The following is a 27843-nucleotide window of genomic DNA, read 5'->3' as shown; positions in this document are numbered from 1 at the left end:
CGCTTCTTGCGACCCTGTTGACTATTTTGAATGAAACGCCTGATTGTTCGATGATCACGCTTCAGAAGCTTTGCAATTTTGAGACTGCTGCATCCCTCTGCAAGATATCTCACTATTTTTTCTGAGCCTGTCAAGTCCTTCTTTTGACCCATTTTGCCATATATATATATATATATATATATATATATATATATATATATATATATATATATATATATATTATATGGCTATATATGAGAAATGAATTAATGCCTTTGGCAATTCAACTTCAATGACCCATCATGGCAGAACAGAATCCAAACAGTGATAGGACTTAGGAGAGTTTCCCCTGGAGTCTAAACTCTGGTGGTGGTGAAGATGAAGACTGAGGCTTGGATGGAGCTCTGACTGAGGTGTTAGTGAGGTGGAGATTGGGAGGATGTGGGTGACGCGAATGAAAGTCTGCAAGGGAGAACGATATAAGAGCACTGACATCCAAAGCATGCACACAAATTTTACTTGTCATCAGTTCCTATTTCAATTTCAGAATAAAGGCTTCGTCAGATTTAGGACACATGTATCCTAAGAAGTCTATTAAAGTTTATACTGTACCACTTCGAGTGATTCCAGAGTTTCTGATCGATTCATAGACAGAAAGATCACCTACAGGAGAGTAAAATACAAGAAATAAAGTAAAATTAGTTTTATTTTGTTTGTTTTTGTATGTCTGTATCTTTAGTGCTAAATGACTTTTAATAGTTACAAAAGTTATCATTTTTAGGGCTGACCGTGGAGAAGAGAGGAGTAAATCTGAGTGTCACTTTGGTTAGGAGTTTGGGGTGCAGCAGAGGATTGATTGATGTTTGGAGACTGGATGAACCTAAAACATGTCGTGTAAATGTAAAACTCATGTGTAACATTGTCATGCTTAAAAAGAACAGAAACAGTACTGTACAAACCTGTTTCTACAGCGATCTGTCAAAAAAGGGAAAGAAATGCATACTGTAATCCCTTTAAATTACCAGAATGTATAAACCCTTCAGTCTAATATAAATATGTGGTAGTCTCACCTCTTATCCTTGTGTGGCAGCATATACAGCACAACAACACAGGAACAGTGAGTAAACTTCCAAAAACAAGTCCAATGATGAAAGGCACAAGAAACGAGTGGCTTTCACATCTGAAACCTTAAATTATAAAATATAAAACAACATAAACGATGGAATAACATTTTGGATGTAGAGAGCACAAACTCTGAGTGGTCAGTGACAGAAAAGCATAGATTACAGCTAAAGTCAGACTAAAATGAAGAAGTCAAACTACATGTATCTCTTAAAGACAAGAAATGTGATAAATACTACTGAGTAAGAGTAAGTTAGTAAATTAAAGAAATATGAACATAAATCCAAGCAGGATGTCCTTAAAACTCCCTGAAAAGTCTTCAGTTAATCCAAATTGCTGCAGCAAGAGCAGCAATCTAGGGACTAGATTACTGACAGGGACTAGAAAGAGAGAACATATTTCTCCTATATTATTGGCTTCCCTTCATTGGCTTCCTGTTAAATTCTGAATTGAATTCAAAATCTTGCTCCTCACATACAAGGTCTTAAATAATCAGGCCCCATCTTATCTTAAGGACCTTATAGTACCATATCATTCCATTAGAGCGGATCGCCCCATGCGTGGGGCTGGATGGCGCTAACGTGTCAACGAGCTAACTGCGCTAACACGTTGATGCCGTGCACCCCCACGCACGGGGCTAGATGCTAGCTGTTTCTTACTGTTAAAAAGGAGTTTTTCCTTCTCACATTTGCTGAAGCACTTGCTCATAAAGGGTCATATGATTATTGGGTTTTCCTCTGTTTTCTTTGTATTATTGTATCGTCTTTACCTTACAATATGAAGCACCTTGTGGCAACTGTTGTTGTGATTTGATGCTGTATAAATAAAACTGAATTTTAATTTTTACAATTTTTTTGAAAATATATAAAATGATTTATTCAATTAGGAATTTATATTAGATGCCTGAGTTAGCTTTTGTTGCTTGATATTTTTCATGGCTGGGCAAAAATATTCACAACCAGGAGGTTGAGGAAATGCAGTAGCATGCAAGGACCTGGAGCCACACATATGAAAAATGCTGCAGAGACAGCCGTCATTGGCTTTGAGGTATGAACCCTGAGTTGGTTAATGTGTTTCACCACACCAGACGGTCATAGCATGGTTTTGTGTGCGTACACCATACCAAAAAAAAATAAATAAATAAAAGCTGTGAGATGCCAAATTGACTCCAAACCCACAGGTAGCAGGACCTGGCTATCGTTGATGTATTAAAATGTTGAGCGATAGTAATAGATAAATAAAGAAGAATCAGCCCCTTCATCAGCAGTATGAGCTGCTGGCATCTAAATATTGTTTTGTTAACAGATTACTTTTATTTATTACTTATTTCTTTTGTTGGTAGTACCTATATTCATCTTTTGAGAGCGATAAACAGAAAAGTTGTATCTGGTGTTCTATTCCTGTCAGGATTTTGCTATAAATTGAAACAAAAGTAATTCAGATCTATTGTACAACAAAATATAACAGATTCTCATTTTGGCTCCCTAGGTTTTGAGAATTTTAGCAGTTTCACAATCAATCAATTATATATATATATATATATATATATATATATATATATATGTAATGGGGAAGTCTTTAGGACCCAGGGGACCCAATGGAGGGTATAAAAGAGGAAGTAGCAGCAGGTGCTCTTCATTTCCACTGACGAGCGGCTGTGAACAATGGTTGTGTGAGTAGGTGAAGAGCCTGAGAAGTTTTAATTGTCTGCTACACAAACAGTTGTTGTAAACCTCTACAGCAGAGGTTCGAGGTACAGGCTGTTTTTCTTTTAGTGTTTTTTTTTTTTAAAAAATTTGTTGAAATGTATTTGATGTTTATTGTATTTTATGTTTTAGTAGTGATTTTCACAAGATAAGCCAAGATAAGCCAGGTGTGCAGCAAACACAGTTGTCTGCTGGAGGTATGTTAACTTAATATATTTGTCATTAAAAAAAGTATATTGATGCACTATAATCTAATTTATATTGTATTGCCTCCTGCAGGGCAGGCTGCACATGTGAATTTGTTGCTGTTTTTTTTTCCCTCCTTCTCCTTGTTGTTGTGTTTTTGGTTTTGGTAGGGTCACCTTTTAAAACTGTTTTTTTTATGCCGGGTTTGTTTTTATTTCTACTGGGCTGGTGCAATATTAGTCGGGCAATGTGCAATCCCTGAGTGGGACTCTTACCTTAGGGGAATTAGGATCTTTAGAGGTGCTCTGTGTGGATTTGCAGTGAATAAGTTTTTATTAAGAGTGATTTTTAGTGCCACTGATTATTGCCTGAACTAGCACTTAGTGCATGCGATAAGTGTTCTGTTGGGCTCGTATTTATTTGGGGTGGATTTGTTTCTTTTAAAGCAACGAGCATCTGGGACCGCCAAGGGAGAGCAAGCCCTCAGGTGATAGTTGCATTGCTGGCAGGTTGCACCAATAACACTATCTTGTGGTCGTTAGTGACCTTTTTACCATTTTGATGTTTTAGGCCTTTTGCAAACTCTTTGTGTTCTTTTAAAATAATAAATTTTAACATATCTGACTGATATTGACCCTCTTGTCCTGTTTATTCTGGGCTCGTTCCTGTGAGAGCTTTGGGCCTGAAAGTTTGCACAAGTAGTATAGAGGCCCTTAGCGGTTACTCGGTGGCTTTCGCTCGCTATATATATATATATATATCTATATATATCTATCGATCTATCGATAGATCTATAGATCGATCTATAGATAGATCTATAGATAGATCTATATCCCCCTTCTTTTGACTCTGCCTTAACCAAGTAGTTTAAGACATGGGACAAAAATAATGAATGAATCAATAGCAAAGAAAATTTTGTCAGCTGTTAATTTGATGTTAATTATGGATTTCATTTGTTTTATATCTGAACAAAATACAACACTTACCATTTGTCTCAATTGTGACTGAAACACTGTCCTCTGTGAAGAAAACTGGGTCTCCTCTTCCTCCTCTGCAGTAATAGATGCCTCCTTCTGCGACACTGAAAGTGTGGGATGATGTTCCGTTTGTTATTCTCTGGGCTGCAGAAGACTCTGAGGTACGTCTGAACCAGTAATATCTCCATCTTGCAGAGTCGTTCACAGAGCAGTTCAGGGTCACGCTGCCCCCCAGTGAGGCCCGAGGTTTTTCAGTTTGTGCTGGTCAGTTTGGAAAACACAAGTAAAGCATTAAGGTAGAAAAAAGATGGTTACTTTATTACATCTTAATAGAAAAGAATGCCAATATTGTTAATTATTATACATGTAATCCATAACATCGATGCAGGACATGCAAATCTCATAAATGCAAATTTTATTCACAGTATAAGATAGAAAACCTATCAAAATGTTTAAAGTGATAACATGTACAATTTAAATAAAAATATTTGCTAATTACTTATCCTTATCAAGGTCATAGGGGGGCTGAATTTCTATCCCAGCTACCACAAGGCAAGATGCAAGGTACACCATGGAGATGTCGCCAGGCTGATGCCCTGGAGACAGACCTGGGGAGGGTGCACAAGTTGAGCACCTACTTGCTGGGCCTTAGCCCATGGGGCCCAGCTGGGCGCAGCCCAAAAAAAGGACATGGGACCACCCGCCTGTAGACCTGCCATCCACAGGAGGCAGGCAAAAGGGCGACTGCAGTGTGTGCTTGGTGGCAGTCAATGGCATAAACCGTGGCAGACAGATCCCTGGCAAACCGATGGTTTGTTCTCTGCACCTTCAGGTTGGGGAAAGGGTCCTGACTGTGATCTGCAGTTATGCACTGAACAACAGTACCTGCCCTTGTTGAAATCCATGGGTGGCTTGCTTAAGAGTGCTCCACCTGGGGACTCTGTCGTCTACTGGGAGACTTCAACACTCATGTGGGAAACTACACTGAGACCTGGAGGGGTTTGATTGGGAACAATGGCCTGCCTGACCTGAACCTGAGTGGTGTACTGTTACTTACTTTGACAGCATTCTGAGGGAGACTGCGGACATTAAGTCTGAATGGACCATTTTAAGCACCTCCATTGCTGAGACTGCTGCACTGAGCTCCGGCTGCAAGGTGGTTGGTGCCTGTAGTGGTGGTAACCCACAAAACAACTGGTGGGCACCAGAGGTGAAGGGAGCCATCAGGCAGAGGAAGGAGTCATGTTGGGCTGTTCAGCTGAGTTTAAAGTGGCAGAAATAAGAATCAGCACCTCAAAGTCTGAGGCTTGAGGTCCTCAGCTGGAAAAGGGTGGCATGCCCACTCCAGGTCAGGGATAAGTTGCTGCCCCAAGTAGAGGAGATTAAGTATCTTGGGGTCTATTTCACAGGTGAGGAGAGGAGGAGGTTTGGAGATCTGCAGTTACTGGTTTCCTTTTATACACTCCACCTTAGCACTTTGTGACTTTGTGTCATGGTATCTGGTCAGGTGTCCCAGTATTCTGAGTTTTAAATGTATTCCTTCCTCAGGGTTCCTCCCTCGAACATACCCTGACCATTATTCTCATCACAGCCATCTGTTATGTGTTTAACTTTTTGAGTTTACTATTAGCCATTTATCATCACCTTATCTTTATCAAAAATAAAACATATAACTGATAGATTCTGTTATTTCAAACATATGAGTGTACTGGTTGGAAAACAACTAGCTAGTTAATAAACAAACTGGAAGACTGAACAACAAGATAGAATCAAAATATAATGGAAATATGTTCAATTGGCTTTGAAAGTATTAAAGTATAGAAAGACAGACAAACAGTGCAGATCACAAATACAATGAGTCACTGTGCCTTGTCAGAAATACTGTAACAGTTAAACTCACAGGTTTCCTCCACAATGAATTCACTGCTGTCCTCTGTGTAGTAAACTGGATCTCCTCTCCCTCCTCTGCAGTGGTACAGACCTCCTTGTGAGACACTAATAACTCTGTTTGCTTCATTTCCTCTCATGAGCTGAGCTTTAGAAGAGACTGAATCACGTCTGAACCAGTCAAACTTCCAGCCAGCAGAGCCCTCCACAGAGCAGCTCAGTGTCACACTGCCCCCTGCTGGTATGGTTGAACTTTGTGCTCTCAGTGTGGCTATGGGTTTATTTGCTGTTGAAGATACAGAAAGAGAAAAAACAGTAGATTGATGTCAATTTTCTTTAACAAGAATTTTGTTATGAAAACAATCACACTTTATACATTCAGTCAGTCATTTAAATTGTAGTGAGCTCCAATGTTAAGAAGTGGCTCGGACTTCCCAAATGCCTCATCAGCTTTGGACTCTATAGCAACAGGATACTGTCATTGCCTATCGCTAGCCTGGTAGAGGAGTTTAAATGTGCCAAAGTGAGGCTTGAGATGTCACTCACAGACTCCCGGGACCCCATGGTGAGAGGCACTGCTCCCACCCTAACAAGTGGGAGAGTGTCAAAAAGAGGAAACTCTTCTGGGGAGTTTCATCATCCGAGCAACACACGATGTGCTACCTTCCCCAATAAATCTGCAGCTGTGGTTTGGAAAGGACCCATCCAGCCCCCTGTGTACAATCCCAGCCACACTCAAGCACATCTTGGTTGGTTGTAGGACTAGCCTTACTCAGGGCAGATACACATGGAGACACAACCAGGTCCTCAGTTCTCTAGCCGAGAAAGTTGAGTATAAAAGAAAATCCATCAAAGCTCAACCTTTCACAAACCAAGAGGAGCATCAGTTTTCATCAGCATTTATCCGGGAGGGAGACAAGCTGAAGCCAAGCCCCTCAAACCCGGACCTGGGCCCACTGAAGGTTGCCAGGGATTGGCAGATGCACGTGGACTTGGATCAGAGGCTAATTTTTCCACCGAGATCGTAACAACTACTCGTCCTTTGGTCTAACTCCCCAAAAATGGTACCATGGGAGGAAGCAATTGAGGAAGCTTTTGAGCTTAAGAAGCTCAAAGTACAGAGGCTGGAAGATCAAGGTGTGCCCAGTGGAAGTGGGGTGCAGGGGCTTTGTTGCCAGTACAACAGCAAAACTGCTTAGAGAGATTGGGATCAAAGGACAGGTGCAACGGCAGGCTAAACGGCCGGGTAAAAGACCGAAAGTTGAGGCATTACGATGAGTGCCGCTGGTAAAGTTTCTGGGCTGCCTTTTCTCATAACAGCCATTCCTCAAGATTTTGTCCATTCAAAGCAATGCATTATCTGGGACTGTAACATCTAGTCCTTTTACTGAACCTGATTTTTCAAACTGTTTTTGGAGTTTATTATATATATTACATCTCACCACTTTATAGGGTCATGTATCTTTGCAAAGTAAAAAATGACCTGTGCTCATATAAAAAAAAAATCAAATTTAGAACATGATAGACACGTGGAATCATTATAAAGCTGATTTTTGTTTTGTTTTGTTAGTGCTGTTGTTAAGAATACTTTTTTCTGGAAAGTCATAATTTTGGAAAGTGGGGTGGGGTGAAAGTCATTAGGTCCCTTTACCATCACCGTCACCACCACTGCCTCAGACTCGGTGCAATCTAAACATCCCCTCAGTATTTTAGCTACATGATGTAGAGGCACACATAGACTGACTAAAATTATCAAAAGATTTTACTGATTTCTTAACACTGTACATTCCCTTTTGAGAAATAATATTATAGGTCTCCCTTTCCTGTCTTTCACATGTGTACATTAAATCTATTTTTTATGTATGCTAGACAGTTCAACTCACACAAGACAATCAGTGTGAAGGGGTCACTCCATTTTGCTAAGAGATAGTCACTGCTACCCTGACATCTGTAGTCTCCACTGTGGGACACTGATAATCTGCTGATCCTGTATTCACTGGATGTTTCAGGGATGTTTGGGTTTGGTGATTTCCATTCATATGTCATCTCCTTGTCTTCCCCTCCTTGGATCTCACATTGAAGGATGATTGTCTCACCAATGAACATCTGAGGCCAACGGTGTTGCGACTTTACAACATACAGGACTGTTCCCAAAAAACAAACACAATGTGAAGAAAAACAAAAAAAATAAAAAGAGAAAAGAAGTTAACAGGTAAAAGGTTTATGAAGTGTTACTTTGATGTCAGTGATTAATATTTGTTATTTCAAAATGTAACACTCACCCCGTTTCTTAATTTTAACTGGAACGCTGTCCTCTGTGAAGAAAACTGGATCTCCTCTCCCTCCTCTGCAGTAATAGATGCCTCCTTCTGAAATATTGATAGTGTGGTCTGATGTTCCAGCTCCTATTTTCTGAGCTCCAGAAAACTGTGAATCACGTCTGAACCAGTCAAACTTCCAGCCAGCAGAGCCCTCCACAGAGCAGCTCAGTGTCACGCTGCCCCCTGCTGGTATGACTCCCTCATGTGCTGTTATTAAGGCCCGAGGTTTACTGGCTGTTTAAAGCAAAATATAAAACAAGTAAAACACAAAGATATGACTTGCAATACATTTGTTATAGAAATTTTTAAAAAATCATTATCTGGTTTGTTAGCTATTATGGACTGAAGCTATTAAGTTTTCCTTAATAACTTATTAAGGCAGTAGAGTTTTATGTGATATCAGTCAGCCATATAGGTAATTTGTGCTGGGAGCATCTGGCAGAGTCCCCAGTTATTCATTGTTTTTTTTATTTATGCAGGTAAAAGCATCATTGAGATTAGAGATTCCTTTTTTCAAGAGAGACCTGAATGTCACAAATCTCCCTGGTATGGATATCCTATCTATTCTCAATATGTCCTGGGATTGCTCTGGGGCTACCTTCGGTAGGACATGCCTGGAACACCTCACTGAGGAGGCTCCCAGGACATCTGAACCACCTTGTGGTTAATGCCAGTGTGATTGAGGATTTCTTTAAAGTATTACTTCTATATCCAACTGTATCCTGAACTAAGGTTGCCATATTTCCATGGTTGCACTGCTTTGCTTCCTGAGTCACATGGTCGTTTGCCAGGATCACTTTTAAGTCAACCAAAGGTTTTGTGACATGGAACCAAACTTCTACCACACCTGAGTTTGTAATTAAGCGATTGCCAGAGTTGCACTCCCCTTCATTTATTGGAACCTGTCAGGTACAGGCTAACCAAGCACAATAGGACTGCTATTATTTTCACATACAAGAGTCTGGTTCTGGAATTACTGCAACAACCATCTTGTTTTCCCCAGCTCTATATATCCACTCCAGCAATGGAGGTGCAGAATAACAGCTAAATCCTTCTGTGCATTTTAAGGATCTTTTCCACCTCTTCATACCTTTCTTCACTTCCTCCACCTGTCCTCGTCTCTCATTTTTGATTTTCTTTGTTATGCAGATGATACACAGTCCTACCTCTCCCTAAAACCAGGTGTTGATAGCACATTGCAGAAAGTTTCAGATTGTCTTAGTGACATAAATTGCTGGATGTCTTTGAACTTTCTCAAACTAAACCATGACAAAAGTGACATTACAATTTTTGGCCAACAAGACTCTGTTAGTCTCACAAGAAATGACTTGGGCCCACGATCAGCTAATCTACATCCCCATGTTAAAAATATTGAGGATTCTACCCTCAAGCTGTACAAACAAATAAATTGAGTTGTTGTTGGCAGTTTCTTCCAGCTCAGGAGCATTTCTATCCTCAAAACTATCTTGTCATCTAAAGATCTGGAAACTGTTATCCATGCCTTCATTTCATCATATCTTGATTTCTGTAACTCTCTCTATTTACGCGTCTGTCAATGAAGCCTGTCCCGCCTGCAACTTGTTCAAAATACAGCCGCAAGGCTCCTGACGGATGCGAGAAAGAGAGACAGTATTACTCCGATACTCACATCTTTACATTGGCTGCCAGTTAAATACCAAATTGATTTCAAGGTTTTATTATTTGTTTTTAAAGCCCTCCATGGCTTGGCTCCAGCTTACATTTCAGATCTCCTTAGCCTTTACCTACCCACTCGAACTCTGCATTCCTCCAGTCAGATGTTTTTACTGGTTCTACGCACCCAGATAAAATCCAGAGGTGACAGGGCTTCCTCCATCGCTGCTCCGAGACTCTGGAACAGTCTTCCTCTTTTATAAAATTGTCTTCCTCTTTGGAAATCTTCAAATCAAATTTGAAGACCTATTTTCAAAGACTTTCGGATCTGATGCCGCTTTTGTTACATTTTAGCTATTCTGGTGTTTTATCTCATTGGATCATTTATGCACATGTATATGTATATATGTATTTATGTCCACGTGCGTACTTGTGTGTGTGTGTGTGTGTGTGTGTGTGTGTGTGTGTGTGTGTGTGTGTGTGTGTGTGTGTGTGTGTGTGCATATATGCATGTATACGTATGTGCATATGTACTGGTACATATATACTTGTATAAACAAATGTATATAAGAGTCTGCTTGGGTGTGTGGATATATTTGGATGTTTTGTAATGTTTTTTACTCATTTATTTTAATTATTTCTTTTATTTGATTACATCATCCCTGTTCAGCACTTTGGCCGATACTTGATGTCTTTTAAATGTGCTATACAAATAAAGCTGACTTGACTTTCCTATACTTCATGATTCCACTGCTAAGTCTCCTTGTCCTTTTTCTTCTGTCAAGAGAATACATCGAATATGTTCCTCATGGTTTCCCTCACCTCTACAATTGTACTTTCCCAGTCGTCTGGTAATTCTTGCCTACCACCCAGATCTATCTCAACTCCTCCCTGTGCAGCATTCTTCCTCCTTCAACTTTCACCATTTAATTCTTCCCTTTGCCTTCAGTCACTTCCTCTTCTTCTTGATTTTAAAAAGTCTCGATTCTTCTTCTTAATATTGAAAGTACTTTATATGTGTAGTATCTCATTATTAGGATATTTGGCAAATTCAAGAGATTAATTTCATTCAAGAGGTAATGGCAATAAATACGAAAATAAATAAATAAAGACTGAATTACATTTGAGGAAAACAAGAAAGAAAGAAAAAATCTCACCTGTAGCATTTCCATAGAAGACCGTACTGAGCACTGAAATGAAGATTGAAACCTGATCAGATTTTGTTAAACCTGTTTTTGATGAAGTTAAGGAATCACTCAATATAATTATATTGAAATAAACTTTAAATGTGCTACATTCAAGACAAACTGTATTGTCTGGAAATTTACTGTAATTCTCATAATTCAGTTCAGTTCAGTTTTATTTATTTAGCTTCAAATCACAACAACAGCCACATCGAGGTACTTTACATTGTAAGATAAAGACCCTACAATAATACAGAAACATGTTCAATAATTTGTGATACTCATAAGACACAGTTATTAATGTACTCACATAATAAATCAAGCATGCAGAACAAAGAGTGCCTCATTGTCACACCCAACCCTGCTGCAGTGCTAAAGTCAACGTGTTCTAACGGTGAAGCTGTTTCCTTGTAAAGTGTCTTTGTGCTTCCTTCCCCTTTATAATGAGCTCATAGAACTATAAACAGCTACACAAACCACAGCAGCACCGTTCCACTGCTGACATTTGTTGTCCACATCAGCTTGCTTCTTGTGCCAAGAAAGGTCAAAACAGTCACATTATGTTCTGCATTTATTTATGTAATTATCATTTACAGTGATCATAGCACTACTTTCTGGTTGCAGTGGTTCCCATCATTGGTAATTCACTATGAAATACATGCATCATCTAAACTACTACGTGGACTAGTGTGATTACATTTGTTTCCTCGTTACAATATTAAACATCAGTAAACAATGAGGAAAAATTGCCATTTGTTTGACTGACAAACGCACTCTTTGCAGCTTCTCTACACATCTACACACACACACACATGCACACACATGCACACACATGCACACACACACACGCACACACACAAAGATATGTGTCATGGCCATAGTCACTCCAGTTCTCTCAAATTTTTCATAGCCTTGCATTAACACTATGGGTAGCGCAGTGCAAAAGGAGCACCATTAAATTCCCACTGTGCTCTTCTTGACTAGATTCCTTTTTTGATCGTCTGCTTAAAAATTTGGTGAACATAAAAGCAGCTCTAAGCTACAGACTGCATTTCCTTTTCTCTAGATGACGTAATTCATCAGGTCACTTTCAGTACATAAAAATAAGTATAGCAGAATGGACAGAAACTACATATGCACATATGCAAAGCTGACACAAAAAGAAAGTAGTACAATTTACTGTACTGATTATGTTACTTTTATTAAAAAGAATACAGCATTTATCATCTGCAAAGTCTTGAACTCTACAGGTGAAGTTGTTGTTGCTGACATGATCTGGTGTATAGGGATACAGTGCTCCCATCAAAAGTCAGAGAGTGCAACACTGTCAAAACAGTAACATCCAATCAATTGTTTAACCTCTTATCTAATTCAAAGTGACACAGGGACAAAAAGTGGTGTACATCTTGGAAAGGTCGCCACATTATCAGAGGGTCAACATAGAGAGAGAGAATCAGCCATTCTCAAGCACATCTTTGGTCTGTCAGAGGAAGTCAGAGTAAAGTTTATTCTGGCTTACTCTGTGGGAAACTCCACAGAGAAATATATGAGCAGGCTGTGGTTAGTACTGCGAGCCAAGTGTGCTAATCATAGATAGACATTTAATTTTAAATATAAAAAAAATGTGATCCCACACATAATTCTCTATCATCTTGATGAAGATGTTGGAAGGGACTGGGACCAGAACAATGAACCTTAGGTGCCTTGGTTGGAGGTCAACTGTAGCAGCGCAGGAACACAGAGGCCCTCTGAACTCGGTGGCGAAAAATCCATGGCGTCTGGTCCTGGTTGCTCAGGGCCCATGGGCTCTGATTCTGTTTGTATGGGATGACTGGTGACTAGAGCAGCACTGAAGGCTTCAGAGATGACTCGGGAACCTGGAGCTGCTCAGGAGGCTTTGGTAGCCTGGGTTTCTAAAGCTTGAGCTGCACAGGGCTCACAGATTAGCAATTATCCTGGGCAACATAGGTGGGAGCTTCTACCTGGAAGAGGGAGCTCGAGGAGTTAAGGTTGCAGATGCCTCAGACTAACTAGGTGCAGAACCACCAATGAACTGCTTGGTATCATCAAGCCAGAAGAGCTGGCCAACATTGAGTCAGGAATTTCCAGAAAAATGGGCAAAGGTGAGCTCCCCAGACATGCTGCAGGTCTTGGGCTGGTAACTACTACTTCACCATCAAGAGCTTCTTCATCGTGCGAGATGCAAGTACTGGCAGAAAAGAAGAAATGGTGAGCATGGAGGATGAAGAGTGAGGGGCTGGTGAAAGGCTAAGCCTAAGCAGAGGAGAAGTGGTGGACCAGGACATCTTTCTACATTGGTGCTGCAGTGGTGGAGAGAAGCTCTGTCAATGTGTCAAATCTTTTCGTCCATTTGCTTCACCAAGGACAGATCACACAAAGACCCCTTTAACAGCTCATTTGGAAGTACAGAGATATGCTGGTCATTTGATGTAGGGCAGCCTACGTGGATATGTAAATGATATGTCAATTACAGATAGGGTTGCCAACTTTTAAATATCAAATAAGGGACACCGTGGCGTGCCAGAAGCACAGTGCACAACAAGCTGGGCATAGTGTAAAAATGCACTGTGTGTGACATTGCGGGTAACCATCAATTTTCATGATATTTGGTAGAATAAGGGACAAACCAATTTTGCTCATTATATGGGATGTGCCAGCTGAAATGGGACAGTTGGCAACACTAATTACAGAATACCCATATGAGGTCCTATACAGGCCCAGACTGAGTGTCATGTTGTGCTGTTTTTCTGTTCCTGTCCCTGAATCCTGGTTTGTCCCTCCTGGGGACAACTCTGTTTCTGCCTTTCTGCTCCCAGCAATTCTCCGGACTCCAAAAAGAACACAGATTGGACATTTCAGTTTCTCACTCTTCCACTTCTTCAGCCGGTGAGTCACAGACAGTTGTTCTGTGTCTATGCTCTCTGTCTACCAGCTGTCAGAGCTAAAATATATTTTCCATAAGCTTGTAAGTACCTAAGTACACTTGCACACATTCAGCTTAGATTGTTCTTTGTCATTTTAGTTCTGTAGTCAAAGAGATGAAGATAAGGTCTTTCATGACTCTGTGAAAAGTCCCGGGCAGATATTATTTTTGGGCCTTGCCACCACACTGAACTGGAGCAAACACAGCATCTCACATTCTGCATGTTTATATGTATGTATCTCTCTCTCTCAGACACACACACACAACCACAGACACACATATTATAATATGAACGCATATTTTCATGGAGAAAAAGCAAATTATTCCATAATTGACATCAACAGGTTCATTAGTATTTTGCACAAATACAGTCAGATATATATCATATTATATCAGTCTTCTTTTAATAATGTAGAAGATTATTGCATACAAAAGTATACCGTGTTTATTGCCCAAACATTAATAAACCATATGTAACACTGAAAAAGCTGACTGTAAGTCATGCTGTTATTATCACTGAGTGAATAGAGAGAGCATGAAACTAAACAGAAGCACACCAGTTTGTACTTTTTTGTGCTAAAATACAGTAATATGTCTACAGTTATTAATACAGATATTGTATTTCATAATGATGATGACCTATAACTCTTATACTTATTGGGTGTGTATGACACTTGGGTAGCAGAGGAGCAACAGTGGCTTCATAAAAAGCTTCATTTTGGGGTTGCTGTTACAGCTCTCCTCACTGATCTGTAAAGCAAAAAAGACAACAAGATTTCCAATTTGAAACAATATTATGAGCTAAAGAACAAGAATAAATCATCACATCATACTCCATCATGTCAGCATAAATACCTAGAGTGCTCCCTCATTTGACTTCAGAGTAAATTGCTTCATCAGCTGACACAAGACTTGATTTTCCTGTAATGGAGAGAAGTTTACTTAAAAGACTTGTGTAGTCTCATAACAACAACAACAACAACAAAAACAACAATAATTTTCTTAAACCACAGGTTAACAAAGTTTTCTTTATCACTGTTTTTATTAGTGATATAAACAAAAATGCACACACACACAAACAAACAGATTTACATTTTTAAATTTAATCATAAATCATTATAATAAATTATCCATGTCATCACTGTAAATGATTGCAGGCTTTACTCACCGTTGTTTGTCTTAGTATTTCCTTTATCCCGGTAGTTGACCTGAGCATACATTGGACTGTCCTCTAAGAGAGATATGAGATTTCAGCATACATTTGTGCAACACAAATATCACATACAGCTGATGGATCAACGGAAAAAGGTGGATGGAGGTAAAATATAAGAAATTTACAACGGTCTGAAGATAATCTCACAAGTGAAGAAAGAAAGTGCAAGTAGCTTGGACACAGCGGTACCTAAATATTACACATTTTTTACATATATCTTTGCAAAAATGTTCAAAATCTTAACTTTAAAGCTCAAATACTAAAGATGACATATCTAACTTTTGCCTTCAAAGTTTTATGCAAAAAATGTTAAGTGAGGATATAGTTAGATTTAATAATTATATTTTCATATTACCTAGAGCTCTTTTTAATTTGACTTCGGAGTAAACATTGGTTGATTCAGGACTTGATTTTCCTGTAAGTAGAAAGACAATTATTTAAACTTCTTCATATTCTCATAATTAAAATCAATAACTGTTTTTTATATCGTAGTTGTCCAAAAATTAGAAAATAAAACAGCACAAAAAAATAAATAAATAGAAAAAAACAAACAAAAAAAAACATGGGCTTTTTTTGCTGCATGGAAGAGAAATCAAATCAAAGTTTTATATAGACGCCTTGAAATATAAAATAAATTAATAATTAAAACAAATTAAATTTTAAAAACTGATTAGTCATTAGATATGAATGCACCTGATTTTACTTGTGCTGAAACAGAGAATGGAATTGATTCTTCGTCTTCTTATTATTATTACTATTACTACTAATAAAAGTGCTTCCTAATGTGATTATTTATGCACTGCTACTGCTACACTGCTACAACAGTAATCTATAAGATATATTTTATATAAAAAAAAAATCAATGTACTTGTACTTAGATGAACAATTCATATAAAAAAGATTATATCAATTAAAAAAGATAAAAAATAAGCTTTTATTAAATTATGTAAACTGTGAATAGAAATTGTAACATAGGAAGATTTACATCTTTAAGATAAGAAACAGACTGAACATTACTCAGTGGAGATGATGGCAGACTTTGCTCACCTTTGTTTTTCTTGGCTTTTTGTTTTTTGTGGTGGTTGATCTCAGCATACATCAGACTGTCCTCTAAAAGAGAAGTGATATTTATTCAGCAGAAATATGATATGTAGCTATTCACTGAAGGGACAAGAGGTTGACTGAAACTGAAATGAAAATCAACTGTTGTCTTTATGTATGCTTAGCTGTCTTAGACAAAAGACATACAATGTGCTTTATATTTAAAGATATAGATAAGTTCATGTAGAGGAGACTGGGTATGGTTGTAACATGGGGAGAGTTGTAACGCCACTAATCTCATCCTATCTATCTCAGGGATGAGATAGGAGTCATATGATGATTTCAGTTTTTACCCACTTCCATCCCTGATTTCACATGGTGCTTGTCATGGTTGCAAGTGTATGCAGATTTTATTGAGAACAAACTGCTTGTGACATACAAAAGTTTTTTTGTTTTGTTTTTTGTAGCAAATTTGACCCATGCACAGCTACCAGTCTCCTTTTCTGGCCCTGGCAGCTACTGTAAAAATACTGGATACATGAGTATGATGATAGCACCATAGCTAGACTGGCCATCGGGCATACCGGGCATTTGCCCGGCGGGCCGATGGTCATTTTCCGTCTTTATGGGTTTTTTGTTGTTGGGTTTTTTTTTAAATGGTATAATCAGATGCTGGCAGATGTGTAAAAATAAGTCAGTTGTTTGGTGGTGGCTATGGTGGAGCTTCCACAGAGGCCAGCAGGTGGATGAGGGAAATGGGAGGCAGGAGGAGGAGAGACTGGAGGCGGCCACCGGTCCCAGTGTCAGGTGAACTGAACTTCAGGTAAGAAGTTATGACCTGCAGTCTATCTGGGTCAGATGTAAACCAAGTTCAGGTGTAGTTTATTTTCGTTATGCTTACTTTTTACAGTCAGTTACAATAACTCGTACTGTGTACTAGCTAGCATGACGGAGTTTCGTCCCGTATTCAAAGAAAATATTACGCGTTTTGTATTGAGCTGAAAAGGAAGCGATTTGTTCCATACCTTAGCTGAAATTAAAAAGACACAAAGCTGGAGTTATTATGTGTCTTTGCTGTGCAGTTGCCTCTTCTTCTCTCATGCTCAGACCACACTCCACCACACAGACTTGCATTGTACTAACTTTTTACTAAGTGTCTGTTGTATTATGAAAGTTTGCTCTACTAAACTAATGTACACAGCTGCACATGCCAGGGTGTGTTTGAGATATGGTCAGTCACAGAGAAATAGAGACAAAAACTGTTCTTTTATTCCAATACATCACTTTTTTGAAGCACATTCTCTGGTGTCGACTTACACTTCTCCCCAGCATGTGTTACAACCCACCCTGATTGTGGAGTAGGTGATAACAAAGGAACACCATGTATTTAACATTAACACACAAGGTCTGTGGTATTCTTGCAGGGCTTTGAATGGTTGACATTTATAGGGAAAAAATGGGTAATTTGTGTAAAGGTTTGTGACCTCTAGCACAAAAATTAATTGTGTTATGGGTGCTGGAGCAAAATGTGTTACAACCATACCTGGTCTCCCCTAAAACACGCAAACTAACAAAACAAAAAAAAAACCCCAAAAAATATGGGGGAATATCTCTAAGAAACAGCTGGAAACCATTTCTAAAATCATACTTTAGATGCAATAAAAATAACATATTTTAAACAAAGTAGACTTCTTGTTTTTTGGATATGAATTTCCACATGTGCGCAAGATTCAACTCTAGTGATCAGTACTACTACATGCAACGACCAGATCACTGGATGAGACTGTTGTGACCTTACCTGCAGCTCCCATCTTTACATCGGAGTAAATGGCACTCTCCTCCGCTCTACAAAGCCTCCCTGTCACGATAATGAAATCCACAAAGGAAAAAAAAAATATATATATATATATATATATATATATATATATATATATATATATATATATATATATATGTATTAGGGCTGGGTATCGTCACTGATTTCTAGAATCGATTCAATTCCGATTCACAAGGTCCCGAATCGATTCGATCCACGATTCGATTTAATTCGATTTAATTCGATTCGATTTAAATCTGGGAAATTTTGACAGTCAGAAATATTATAATTCAGATCAGTACATTTACATATTTTTGTATCAATAAAAAGGAAGCTGACACACGCAAGACTTTATCAAAGGTGTAAGCAGATGCCTTTGTGTCAAAGCAGCTGAAGATAAAACACAGAAAAACATGAAGGTGATTTTCCTGGCCTGGGATTTTATAAAAAATATTCTGCAGTACATCACAAACGAAAGAAAACCATTAATCAACATATGAACATTACCTCTGACGTTACAGCGGTTTTATTAGAGACACGGTTAAGCGTTTTGCATTTTGAATAATTTTAAAAAGTTTAAATTTGTTACTGTCATATTCCCATATATCATTGTGATGTTGTTTATTCTATTACTCTTGTTCTCTTCTGCTTGTTTTCTTTTTTTCTTTCTCAACAGGTGATCCAGGTGATCGATATATGCATTTTTTTTTCTTTCTTTTTTTTTTTCCTGCCCATTCTGTTGGTTTTTGTTTTTTGCCCTTCTCCCCTGTCCCTCTTCTCAGCTGTTTCTCTTTCCCTCTTTCTTTCTCCCCTTCTTTCCTCCAGTCAAGTCTGTCCCGTATTCAGCAAGTGAAAATAAAATAAACAATAAAAGGTGAATCAAATGGACCATTATGGCAAGGCTGGGATGGTCAATTTGGTAAAGTAAATCCGTTGGGCATCTTTCTTTGCCTTTAGACAATAATTCTGATGGCAAAAGAGCCAAACGGGACAGGCAAAAAAAAAAAAAAAACAGTTTAAATTTGTTCAGTATTGAACAGCAGAAATTAGGTTTTCTTTTCGGAAGAATGTAAAAGGGAAAAAACCAGCGGCTGACAGCGCTGTAAACAACAGTAGACTTGTGCGTAACAAGCAAGCGAATAATGAAGAAAGGGAAACTGTTCGAGAGAGAGACAGAGAGATGTGCATCGCGGTGGAAGCAAAACAGTAAAAGTCAGAGTGAATTCATGACGATGTTTATGTGAAGCGTTTGGATCTTCTTTTGCTGCTGGTTCGGTCAGTATTGTTTGGAGAGAGATCAAACTAACAGCTTTAGAATCGGCTCATAAAGGGCGTAAACACAAAGCGCGGACCCGCCGACAGATCAGAATCAGCGAGCTGTCGGCTTTCAGCCCCGACCTGAGAAAAGCGACATCTAACTGATTCTGATCCGCGGGTCACGCTGTGTGTTTAAGTCTATGTGCAGAATCCGTGTACCTGCTCTCATTTACTGTCTTAACTGTTTGGTGGTTCTTGAAATTTTGTGAGATGTCACCAGAGATTCTGGCATTTCGGGCAAAATAAATTTATATTAAAAAAATCGATTCGGGATTTTAATGAATCGATTTTACGTTATCCAAGCCAGAATCGATTTTAATCGATGAATCGATTATAAAAACCCACCCCAGTATGTGTATATATATATATATATATATATATATATATATATATATGCATAAGAAATACAGCAAGCTGTCCATACCTGAGGCCTTGGAAACTGCCAAGCAAAGACTCACAGCCTTGGCCAGCCGCTTGAGGAGGTACACCAGAGAGATAGAAGGCAGGAGAATAAACCAGCTGTTCTCCACAGAACCAGCAAAGGTGTACTCTCAGTGGCAAGGGAACAATAATAATAAGAGAACAGCACCACCAATGCTGGAGACGGAGCAATACTGGAAGAGCATATGGGAGAAGGACGCAACCCATAACGGCAATGCTCAGTGGCTAGTGGATCTGAGGGCAGACCACAGCGACCTCCCTGAACAGGGTCCAGTAACCATCACAGTGGCAGATATCCAAGAAAGGGTCTCCAGTATGAAGAGTTGGACAGCACCAGGGCCCGACATGGTTCACGCCTACTGGCTAAAGAAGCTGACTGCACTCCACGAGCGTCTGGCAGCACAAATGAACCAGCTGCTAGTTAACGAGAGACACCCGGAATGGCTAACCGAAGGTCGGACGGTCCTGATCCCCAAGGACCCCAAGAAGGGACCGGTCCCCTCCAACTACCGACCAATAACCTGCCTCAGTACTACATGGAAGCTCCTGTCAGGCATCATATCGGCTAAGATGAACAGGCACATGGGTCAATACATGAGCGAGACACAGAAAGGAATTGGCAAAAATACCAGAGGCGCAAAACACCAGCTACTGGTAGACAGAACAGTCAGCCGAGACTGCAAGACCAGACTGACCAACCTGTGCACTGCCTGGATTGATTACAAGAAGGCCTATGACTCAATGCCCCACAGCTGGATACTGGAATGCCTAGAATTGTACAAGATCAATGGGACCCTAAGAGCCTTCATCAGGAACTCAATGGGGATGTGGCGCACAACACTAGAGGCCAACTCCAAGCCCATAGCACAAGTCACCATCAAGTGCGGGATCTACCAAGGAGATGCTCTGTCCCCACTGCTGTTCTGCATAGGCCTGAACCCCCTCAGTGAGATCATTAACAAGACTGGCTACGGATACCGACTACGGAACGGAGCAGTTGTCAGCCACCTCCTGTACATGGATGACATCAAGCTGTATGCCAAGAGTGAACGAGACATCGATTCACTGATCCACACTACCAGGCTATACAGCAATGACATTGGAATGTCGTTCGGACTGGAGAAGTGTAGTCGGATGGTAACAAAGAGAGGGAAGGTAGTCAGAACTGAGGGGATTGAACTACCAGAAGGCAACATTGCAGACATAGAGGACAGTTACAAGTACCTGGGGATCCCGCAGGCGAATGGGAACCATGAAGAGGCCGCTAGAAAGGCTGCAACCACCAAGTACCTGCAGAGGGTCAGGCAAGTCCTGAGGAGTCAGCTGAATGGTAAGAACAAGATCCGGGCCATCAACACGTACGCCCTGCCCGTGATCAGGTACCCTGCTGGGGTAATAGGCTGGCCAAAGGAGGAGATAGAAGCCACTGACATAAAGACAAGAAAGCTCCTTACCATGCATGGAGGGTTTCACCCCAAGTCCAGCACCCTGAGGCTGTACGCTAAGCGGAAGGAAGGGGGCCGGGGACTGGTGAGTGTCAGCACCACAGTCCAGGATGAGACAACGAACATCCAAGAATACATTGGGAAGATGGCCCCAACTGACCGAGTGCTCAGTGAATACCTCAGGCAGCAGAAACCCAAGAAAGAGGAGGGAGACGAGGAACCATCATGGAAGGACAGGCCCCTGCACGGTATGTACCACCGGCAGATAGAGGAGGTGGCTGATATCCAGAAATCCTACCAGTGGCTGGACAAAGCTGGACTGAAAGACAGCACAGAGGCACTAATCATGGCAGCACAAGAACAAGCTCTGAGTACAAGATCCACAGAGGCTGGGGTCTATCACACCGGGCAAGACCCCAGGTGCAGGCTGTGTAAAGATGCCCCAGAGACAATCCAGCACATAACAGCAGGGTGCAAGATGCTAGCAGGCAAGGCATACATGGAACGCCATAACCAGGTGGCCGGCATAGTGTACAGGAACATCTGTGCCGAGTATAACCTGGAAGTCCCGAGGTCAAAATGGGAGATGCCCCCAAGGGTGGTGGAGAATGACCGAGCTAAGATCCTGTGGGACTTCCAGATACAGACGGACAAAATGGTGGTGGCTAACCAACCGGACATAGTGGTGGTAGACAAACAGAAGAAGAAGGCCATAGTGATCGATGTAGCGGTTCCGAATGACAGCAATATCAGGAAGAAGGAACACGAGAAGCTGGAGAAATACCAAGGGCTCAGAGAAGAGCTCGAGAGGATGTGGAGGGTGAAGGTAACGGTGGTCCCTGTGGTAATCGGAGCACTAGGTGCGGTGACTCCCAAGCTAGGCGAGTGGCTCCAGCAGATCCCGGGAATAACATCGGAGATCTCTGTCCAGAAGAGCGCAGTCCTGGGAACAGCTAAGATACTGCGCAGGACCCTCAAGCTCCCAGGCCTCTGGTAGAGGACCCGAGCTTGAAGGATAAACCGCCCGCAGGGGCGTGCTGGGTGTTATATATATATATATATATATATATATATATATATATATATATATTAGGGGTGCAACGATATTTGTATCGATATTGAACTGTTCGATACAGTGCTTTCGGTTCTGTACGCATATGTATCAAACAATACAAAATTTGTAATTTATTTTATCAACTTTCCTTCTGACGATGCTGTCTGTGTTGAGCGCTCAGTGAATCTGCGTTCGACTACTCCGCCTAGGCTGCACTGTCGAGCGCAGATCCACTGAGCGCTCAACACAGACAGCATCATCAGAAGGAAGAGCGCAGGGCAAGCTAGCGAGACAGAAGTTAAGCTCTCCTTGCAACATGGCAAATTGAACCTCCCCCACCCTCATTCAGATCTGGCGTTTTGGAATTATTTTGGTTTTCATGTGACGTATGACCCTGAAGGTAAGCGCGTCATGGACAAAAGTAAAACAGTATGTTGGATGTGCCACGCAATGCTTAATTACATGGGTGGGAACTAGTGTGTTAGCGCAGTTAGCTCGTTAACGTGTTGGCCGTCTAGCCCCATGCACGGGGCGATCAGGGGTAGCTCGTTAACGGAGATTTGCCGTGTTGTGGCGTTAAGGTCATTTCAACGACATTAACCTGAAAGCACTAGTGGGAACACAACGAATATGACTGAACATTTACATCATCCTAGTGCAAAGACAAGTGGAAGCAGACAAAAACGACAAGCATGCATGCTACAAACTTTACCCGAGTCATTTAGACAGCCGTTAGCACATGATTCTCCTTATGGGGACCTGATATGTTTAATATGCTGCTGAGAATATAGCCCAGAAGAAGTGTATAGTATAGCTTTTATTTTGGAAAGAGCCATTTCTCTGTAATAAACTCTCTTTTCCAAAGATGAGTGATTCCTCAATCAGATACAGGGCTCGCAATATCGCTAGCCCGACGTCCCGGGGCTAGCGATTTTTCCAGTCGGGCTACCAAAATCTATCTCTGCCCTGCCCGTCGGGCTATCGTAGGAAGGAAAAATATATATCAATGCTTTTGCATTCTTTCGGAAATGTAGCTGGGTAATTATGTCATTGGCATCGGTGAGCCACTGTCAATATGTGGCATATTGAAATCGCGTTTGAATTTGCACTTGTTTTTTGCTTTCACTTTGCAATCGCGCGAACTGTGTATAGAGAGCGACAGCACTGATTGGTGAGTGATGATAATTTGCGCACCAATTCCTCTGACATCGTCTTATCAATCTCCCGCAGCAAGCTTAAACATGTGAGAGGTTGATCGCACAGAGAATCGCTGAGCGTTATGTGAGTGCGTGTGTAAAAGCAGCAGGATATATATTTTAGTTCTGCTGAGCCAAATAAGACAGGTCAGGGTGAAGAAGTGACAGCCAAAGAAAAGCTTACCACAAAACGGAAAAGTTATGACAAATCAGACTATAAGGCAAAAAGAAAGTGCATCTTTATGGTTTCATGGACAAAATAATTTCTGTGGCTGCGATATGATGAGCTAAATAACCAGGGGTGCACATAAGTGGTCCGCAGGTGCGCATTCGCTGTCAAAATAAAAAACACGCACAAGGGTTAGGGTTAAATTTAAAAACTGTACTTTTGAGTTAAAATATATATTTATAATTTTAATAAATGACAAATTAAAAAGGCATGAACATTTTTTTTGTATCGAAAAAATATCGAACCGTGACACCAAAGTATCGAACCGAACCGAACCGTGAATTTTGTGTATCGTTGCACCCCTAATATATATATATATATATATATATATGTGTGTGTGTGTGTGTGTGTGTGTGTGTGTGTGTGTGTGTGTGTGTGTGTATGTATGTATGTATGTATGTGTGTGTGTGTGTGTATGTATATATGTGTATATATATATATGTATATATGTATGTATTAGGGGTGCAACGATACACAAAATTCACGGTTCGGTTCGATACTTTGGTGTCACGGTTTGATATCTTTTCGATACAAAAAAAATGTTCATGCCTTTTTAATTTGTCATTTATTAAAATTATAAATATATATTTTAACTCAAAAGTACAGTTTTTAAATTTTATGTTGCTGAAACAAAAAAGTAATAAAACAAATAAATATATCTCAGGGCTCGCAAAATTTCAAAATCCCTGGTAGCCCTTCGGGCAGGGACTCTTCAGTTTTTGGTAGCCCAAAATAAATTTAAGTAGCCCGAATAAAAAAGAGAGCAATTTTTTAATTGGTGTTAGGTTTCCTGCTTTGTTTCCTTTACAATATTATACATTAAAGTATAATATTGTATAATTATATAATATTAACTTCTTATCTTGTGCGCGTTTTTTATTTTGACAGCGAATGCGCACCTGCGGACCACTTATGTGCACCCCTGGTTATATAGCTTGTCATATTGCAGCCACAGAAATTCTTTTGTCCATTAAGCCATAAAGATGCACTTTCTTTTTGCCTTATAGTCTGATTTGTCATAACTTTTCCGTTTTGTGGTAAGCTTTTCTTTGGGTGTCACTTCTTCACCCTGACCTGTCTTATTTGGCTCAGCAGAACTAAAATATATATCCTGCTGCTTTTACACACGCACTCACATAACGCTCAGCGATTCTCTGTGCGATCAACCTCTCACATGTTTAAGCTTGCTGCGGGAGATTGATAAGACGATGTCAGAGGAATTGGTGCGCAAATTATCGTCACTCACCAATCAGTGCTGACGCTCTCTATACACAGTTCGCCCGATTGCAAAGTGAAAGCAAAAAACAAGCGCAAATTCAAACGCGATTTCAATATGTCACATATTGACGGTGGCTCACTGATGCCAATGACATAATTACCCAGCTACATTTCTGAAAGAATGCAAAAGCATTGATATATATTTTTCCTTCCTACGATAGCCCGACGGGCAGGGCAGAGGTAGATTTTGGTAGCCCGACTGGAAAAATCGCTAGCCCCGGGACGTCGGGCTAGCGATATTGCGAGTCCTGTATCTGATTGAGGAATCACTCATCTTTGGAAAAGAGAGTTTATTACAGAGAAATGGCTCTTTCCAAAATAAAAGCTATACTATATGCTTCTTCTGGGCTATATTCAACATATTAGGTCCCCATAAGGAGAATTATGTGCTAACGGCTGTCTAAATGACTCGGGTAAAGTTTGTAGTATGCCTGCTTGTTGTTTTTGTCTGCTTCCACTTGTCTTTTGCCTGGGGCTGGACGGCCAACACGTTAACGAGCTAACTGCGCTAACACACTACTTCCCACCCATGTAATTGAGCATTGCGTGGCACATCCAACATACTGTTTTACTTTAGTCCATGACGCGCTTACCTTCAGGGTCATACGTCACATGAAGACCAAAATAGTTCCAAACGCCACATCTGAATGAGGGTGGGGGAGGTTCAATTTGCCATGTTGCAAGGAGAGCTTAACTTCTGTCTCGCTAGCTTGCCCTGCGCTCAGTGAATCTGCGTTCGACTACTCCGCCTAGGCTGCACTGTCGAGCGCAGATCCACTGAGCACTCAACACAGACAGCATCGTCAGAAGGAAAGTTGATAAAATAAATAAAAAATTTTGTATTGTTCGATACATATGCGTACCGAACCGAAAGCACTGTATCGAACGGTTCAATATCGATACGAGTATCGTTGCACCCCTAGTATGTATATATATATATATATATATATATATATATATATATACATATAAAAACACCCAGCACGCCCCTGCGGGCGGTTTATCCTTCAAGCTCGGGTCCTCTACCAGAGGCCTGGGAGCTTGAGGGTCCTGCGCAGTATCTTAGCTGTTCCCAGGACTGCGCTCTTCTGGACAGAGATCTCCGATGTTATTCCCGGGATCTGCTGGAGCCACTCGCCTAGCTTGGGAGTCACCGCACCTAGTGCTCCGATTACCACAGGGACCACCGTTACCTTCACCCTCCACATCCTCTCGAGCTCTTCTCTGAGCCCTTGGTATTTCTCCAGCTTCTTGTGTTCCTTCTTCCTGATATTGCTGTCATTCGGAACCGCTACATCGATCACTATGGCCTTCTTCTTCTGTTTGTCTACCACCACTATGTCCGGTTGGTTAGCCACCACCATTTTGTCCGTCTGTATCTGGAAGTCCCACAGGATCTTAGCTCGGTCATTCTCCACCACCCTTGGGGGCATCTCCCATTTTGACCTCGGGACTTCCAGGTTATACTTGGCACAGATGTTCCTGTACACTATGCCGGCCACCTGGTTATGGCGTTCCACGTATGCCTTGCCTGCTAGCATCTTGCACCCTGCTGTTATGTGCTGGATTGTCTCTGGGGCATCTTTACACAGCCTGCACCTGGGGTCTTGCCTGGTGTGATAGACCCCAGCCTCTATGGATCTTGTACTCAGAGCTTGTTCTTGTGCTGCCATGATTAGTGCCTCTGTGCTGTCTTTCAGTCCAGCTTTGTCCAGCCACTGGTAGGATTTCTGGATATCAGCCACCTCCTCTATCTGCCGGTGGTACATACCGTGCAGGGGCCTGTCCTTCCATGATGGTTCCTCGTCTCCCTCCTCTTTCTTGGGTTTCTGCTGCCTGAGGTATTCACTGAGCACTCGGTCAGTTGGGGCCATCTTCCCAATGTATTCTTGGATGTTCGTTGTCTCATCCTGGACTGTGGTGCTGACACTCACCAGTCCCCGGCCCCCTTCCTTCCGCTTAGCGTACAGCCTCAGGGTGCTGGACTTGGGGTGAAACCCTCCATGCATGGTAAGGAGCTTTCTTGTCTTTATGTCAGTGGCTTCTATCTCCTCCTTTGGCCAGCCTATTACCCCAGCAGGGTACCTGATCACGGGCAGGGCGTACGTGTTGATGGCCCGGATCTTGTTCTTACCATTCAGCTGACTCCTCAGGACTTGCCTGACCCTCTGCAGGTACTTGGTGGTTGCAGCCTTTCTAGCGGCCTCTTCATGGTTCCCATTCGCCTGCGGGATCCCCAGGTACTTGTAACTGTCCTCTATGTCTGCAATGTTGCCTTCTGGTAGTTCAATCCCCTCAGTTCTGACTACCTTCCCTCTCTTTGTTACCATCCGACTACACTTCTCCAGTCCGAACAACATTCCAATGTCATTGCTGTATAGCCTGGTAGTGTGGATCAGTGAATCGATGTCTCGTTCACTCTTGGCATACAGCTTGATGTCATCCATGTACAGGAGGTGGCTGACAACTGCTCCGTTCCGTAGTCGGTATCCGTAGCCAGTCTTGTTAATGATCTCACTGAGGGGGTTCAGGCCTATGCAGAACAGCAGTGGGGACAGAGCATCCCCTTGGTAGATCCCGCACTTGATGGTGACTTGTGCTATGGGCTTGGAGTTGGCCTCTAGTGTTGTGCGCCACATCCCCATTGAGTTCTTGATGAAGGCTCTTAGGGTCCCATTGATCTTGTACAATTCTAGGCATTCCAGTATCCAGCTGTGGGGCATTGAGTCATAGGCCTTCTTGTAATCAATCCAGGCAGTGCACAGGTTGGTCAGTCTGGTCTTGCAGTCTCGGCTGACTGTTCTGTCTACCAGTAGCTGGTGTTTTGCGCCTCTGGTATTTTTGCCAATTCCTTTCTGTGTCCCGCTCATGTATT

General features: G+C 41.1%; 2 protein-coding genes across 2 annotated transcripts in view; both read right to left on the bottom strand.

Moving 5' to 3' along the window:
- Window positions 1–240: 240 nt before the first annotated feature.
- LOC309702800 (uncharacterized protein) lies at window positions 241–6038 on the bottom strand. The gene is made up of 7 exons (XM_082527428.1): window positions 5871–6038; window positions 3980–4231; window positions 1050–1166; window positions 939–954; window positions 768–859; window positions 592–642; window positions 241–441 (listed from the first exon to the last, which is right to left on the bottom strand). Exons 1-7 carry the CDS (start codon window positions 5995–5997, stop codon window positions 314–316), a joined length of 783 nt encoding a protein of 260 aa, XP_082383554.1. The 5' UTR covers window positions 5998–6038; the 3' UTR covers window positions 241–313.
- An 8352-nt stretch (window positions 6039–14390) lies between these two features.
- LOC309702779 (Fc receptor-like protein 5) overlaps window positions 14391–27843 on the bottom strand; it is a 56720-nt gene continuing 43267 nt past the window's right edge. The window contains exons 15-20 of the mRNA XM_082527404.1: window positions 17991–18050; window positions 16199–16261; window positions 15507–15566; window positions 15107–15169; window positions 14794–14859; window positions 14391–14688 (exon numbers count right to left, since the gene is read on the bottom strand). Of these exons, the coding sequence (XP_082383530.1) occupies window positions 14807–14859; window positions 15107–15169; window positions 15507–15566; window positions 16199–16261; window positions 17991–18050 (299 nt within the window). The 3' untranslated portion in view covers window positions 14391–14688; window positions 14794–14806. The remainder of the gene's footprint in view (window positions 14689–14793; window positions 14860–15106; window positions 15170–15506; window positions 15567–16198; window positions 16262–17990; window positions 18051–27843) is intronic.

The sequence above is a fragment of the Aulonocara stuartgranti genome, assembly GCF_965226115.1.
Source record: "Aulonocara stuartgranti genome assembly, chromosome: 3".
NCBI lineage: Eukaryota > Metazoa > Chordata > Actinopteri > Cichliformes > Cichlidae > Aulonocara > Aulonocara stuartgranti.
Note: the sequence above shows the minus strand (reverse complement) of the source record. Positions and strands in the feature narration are given on the sequence as shown.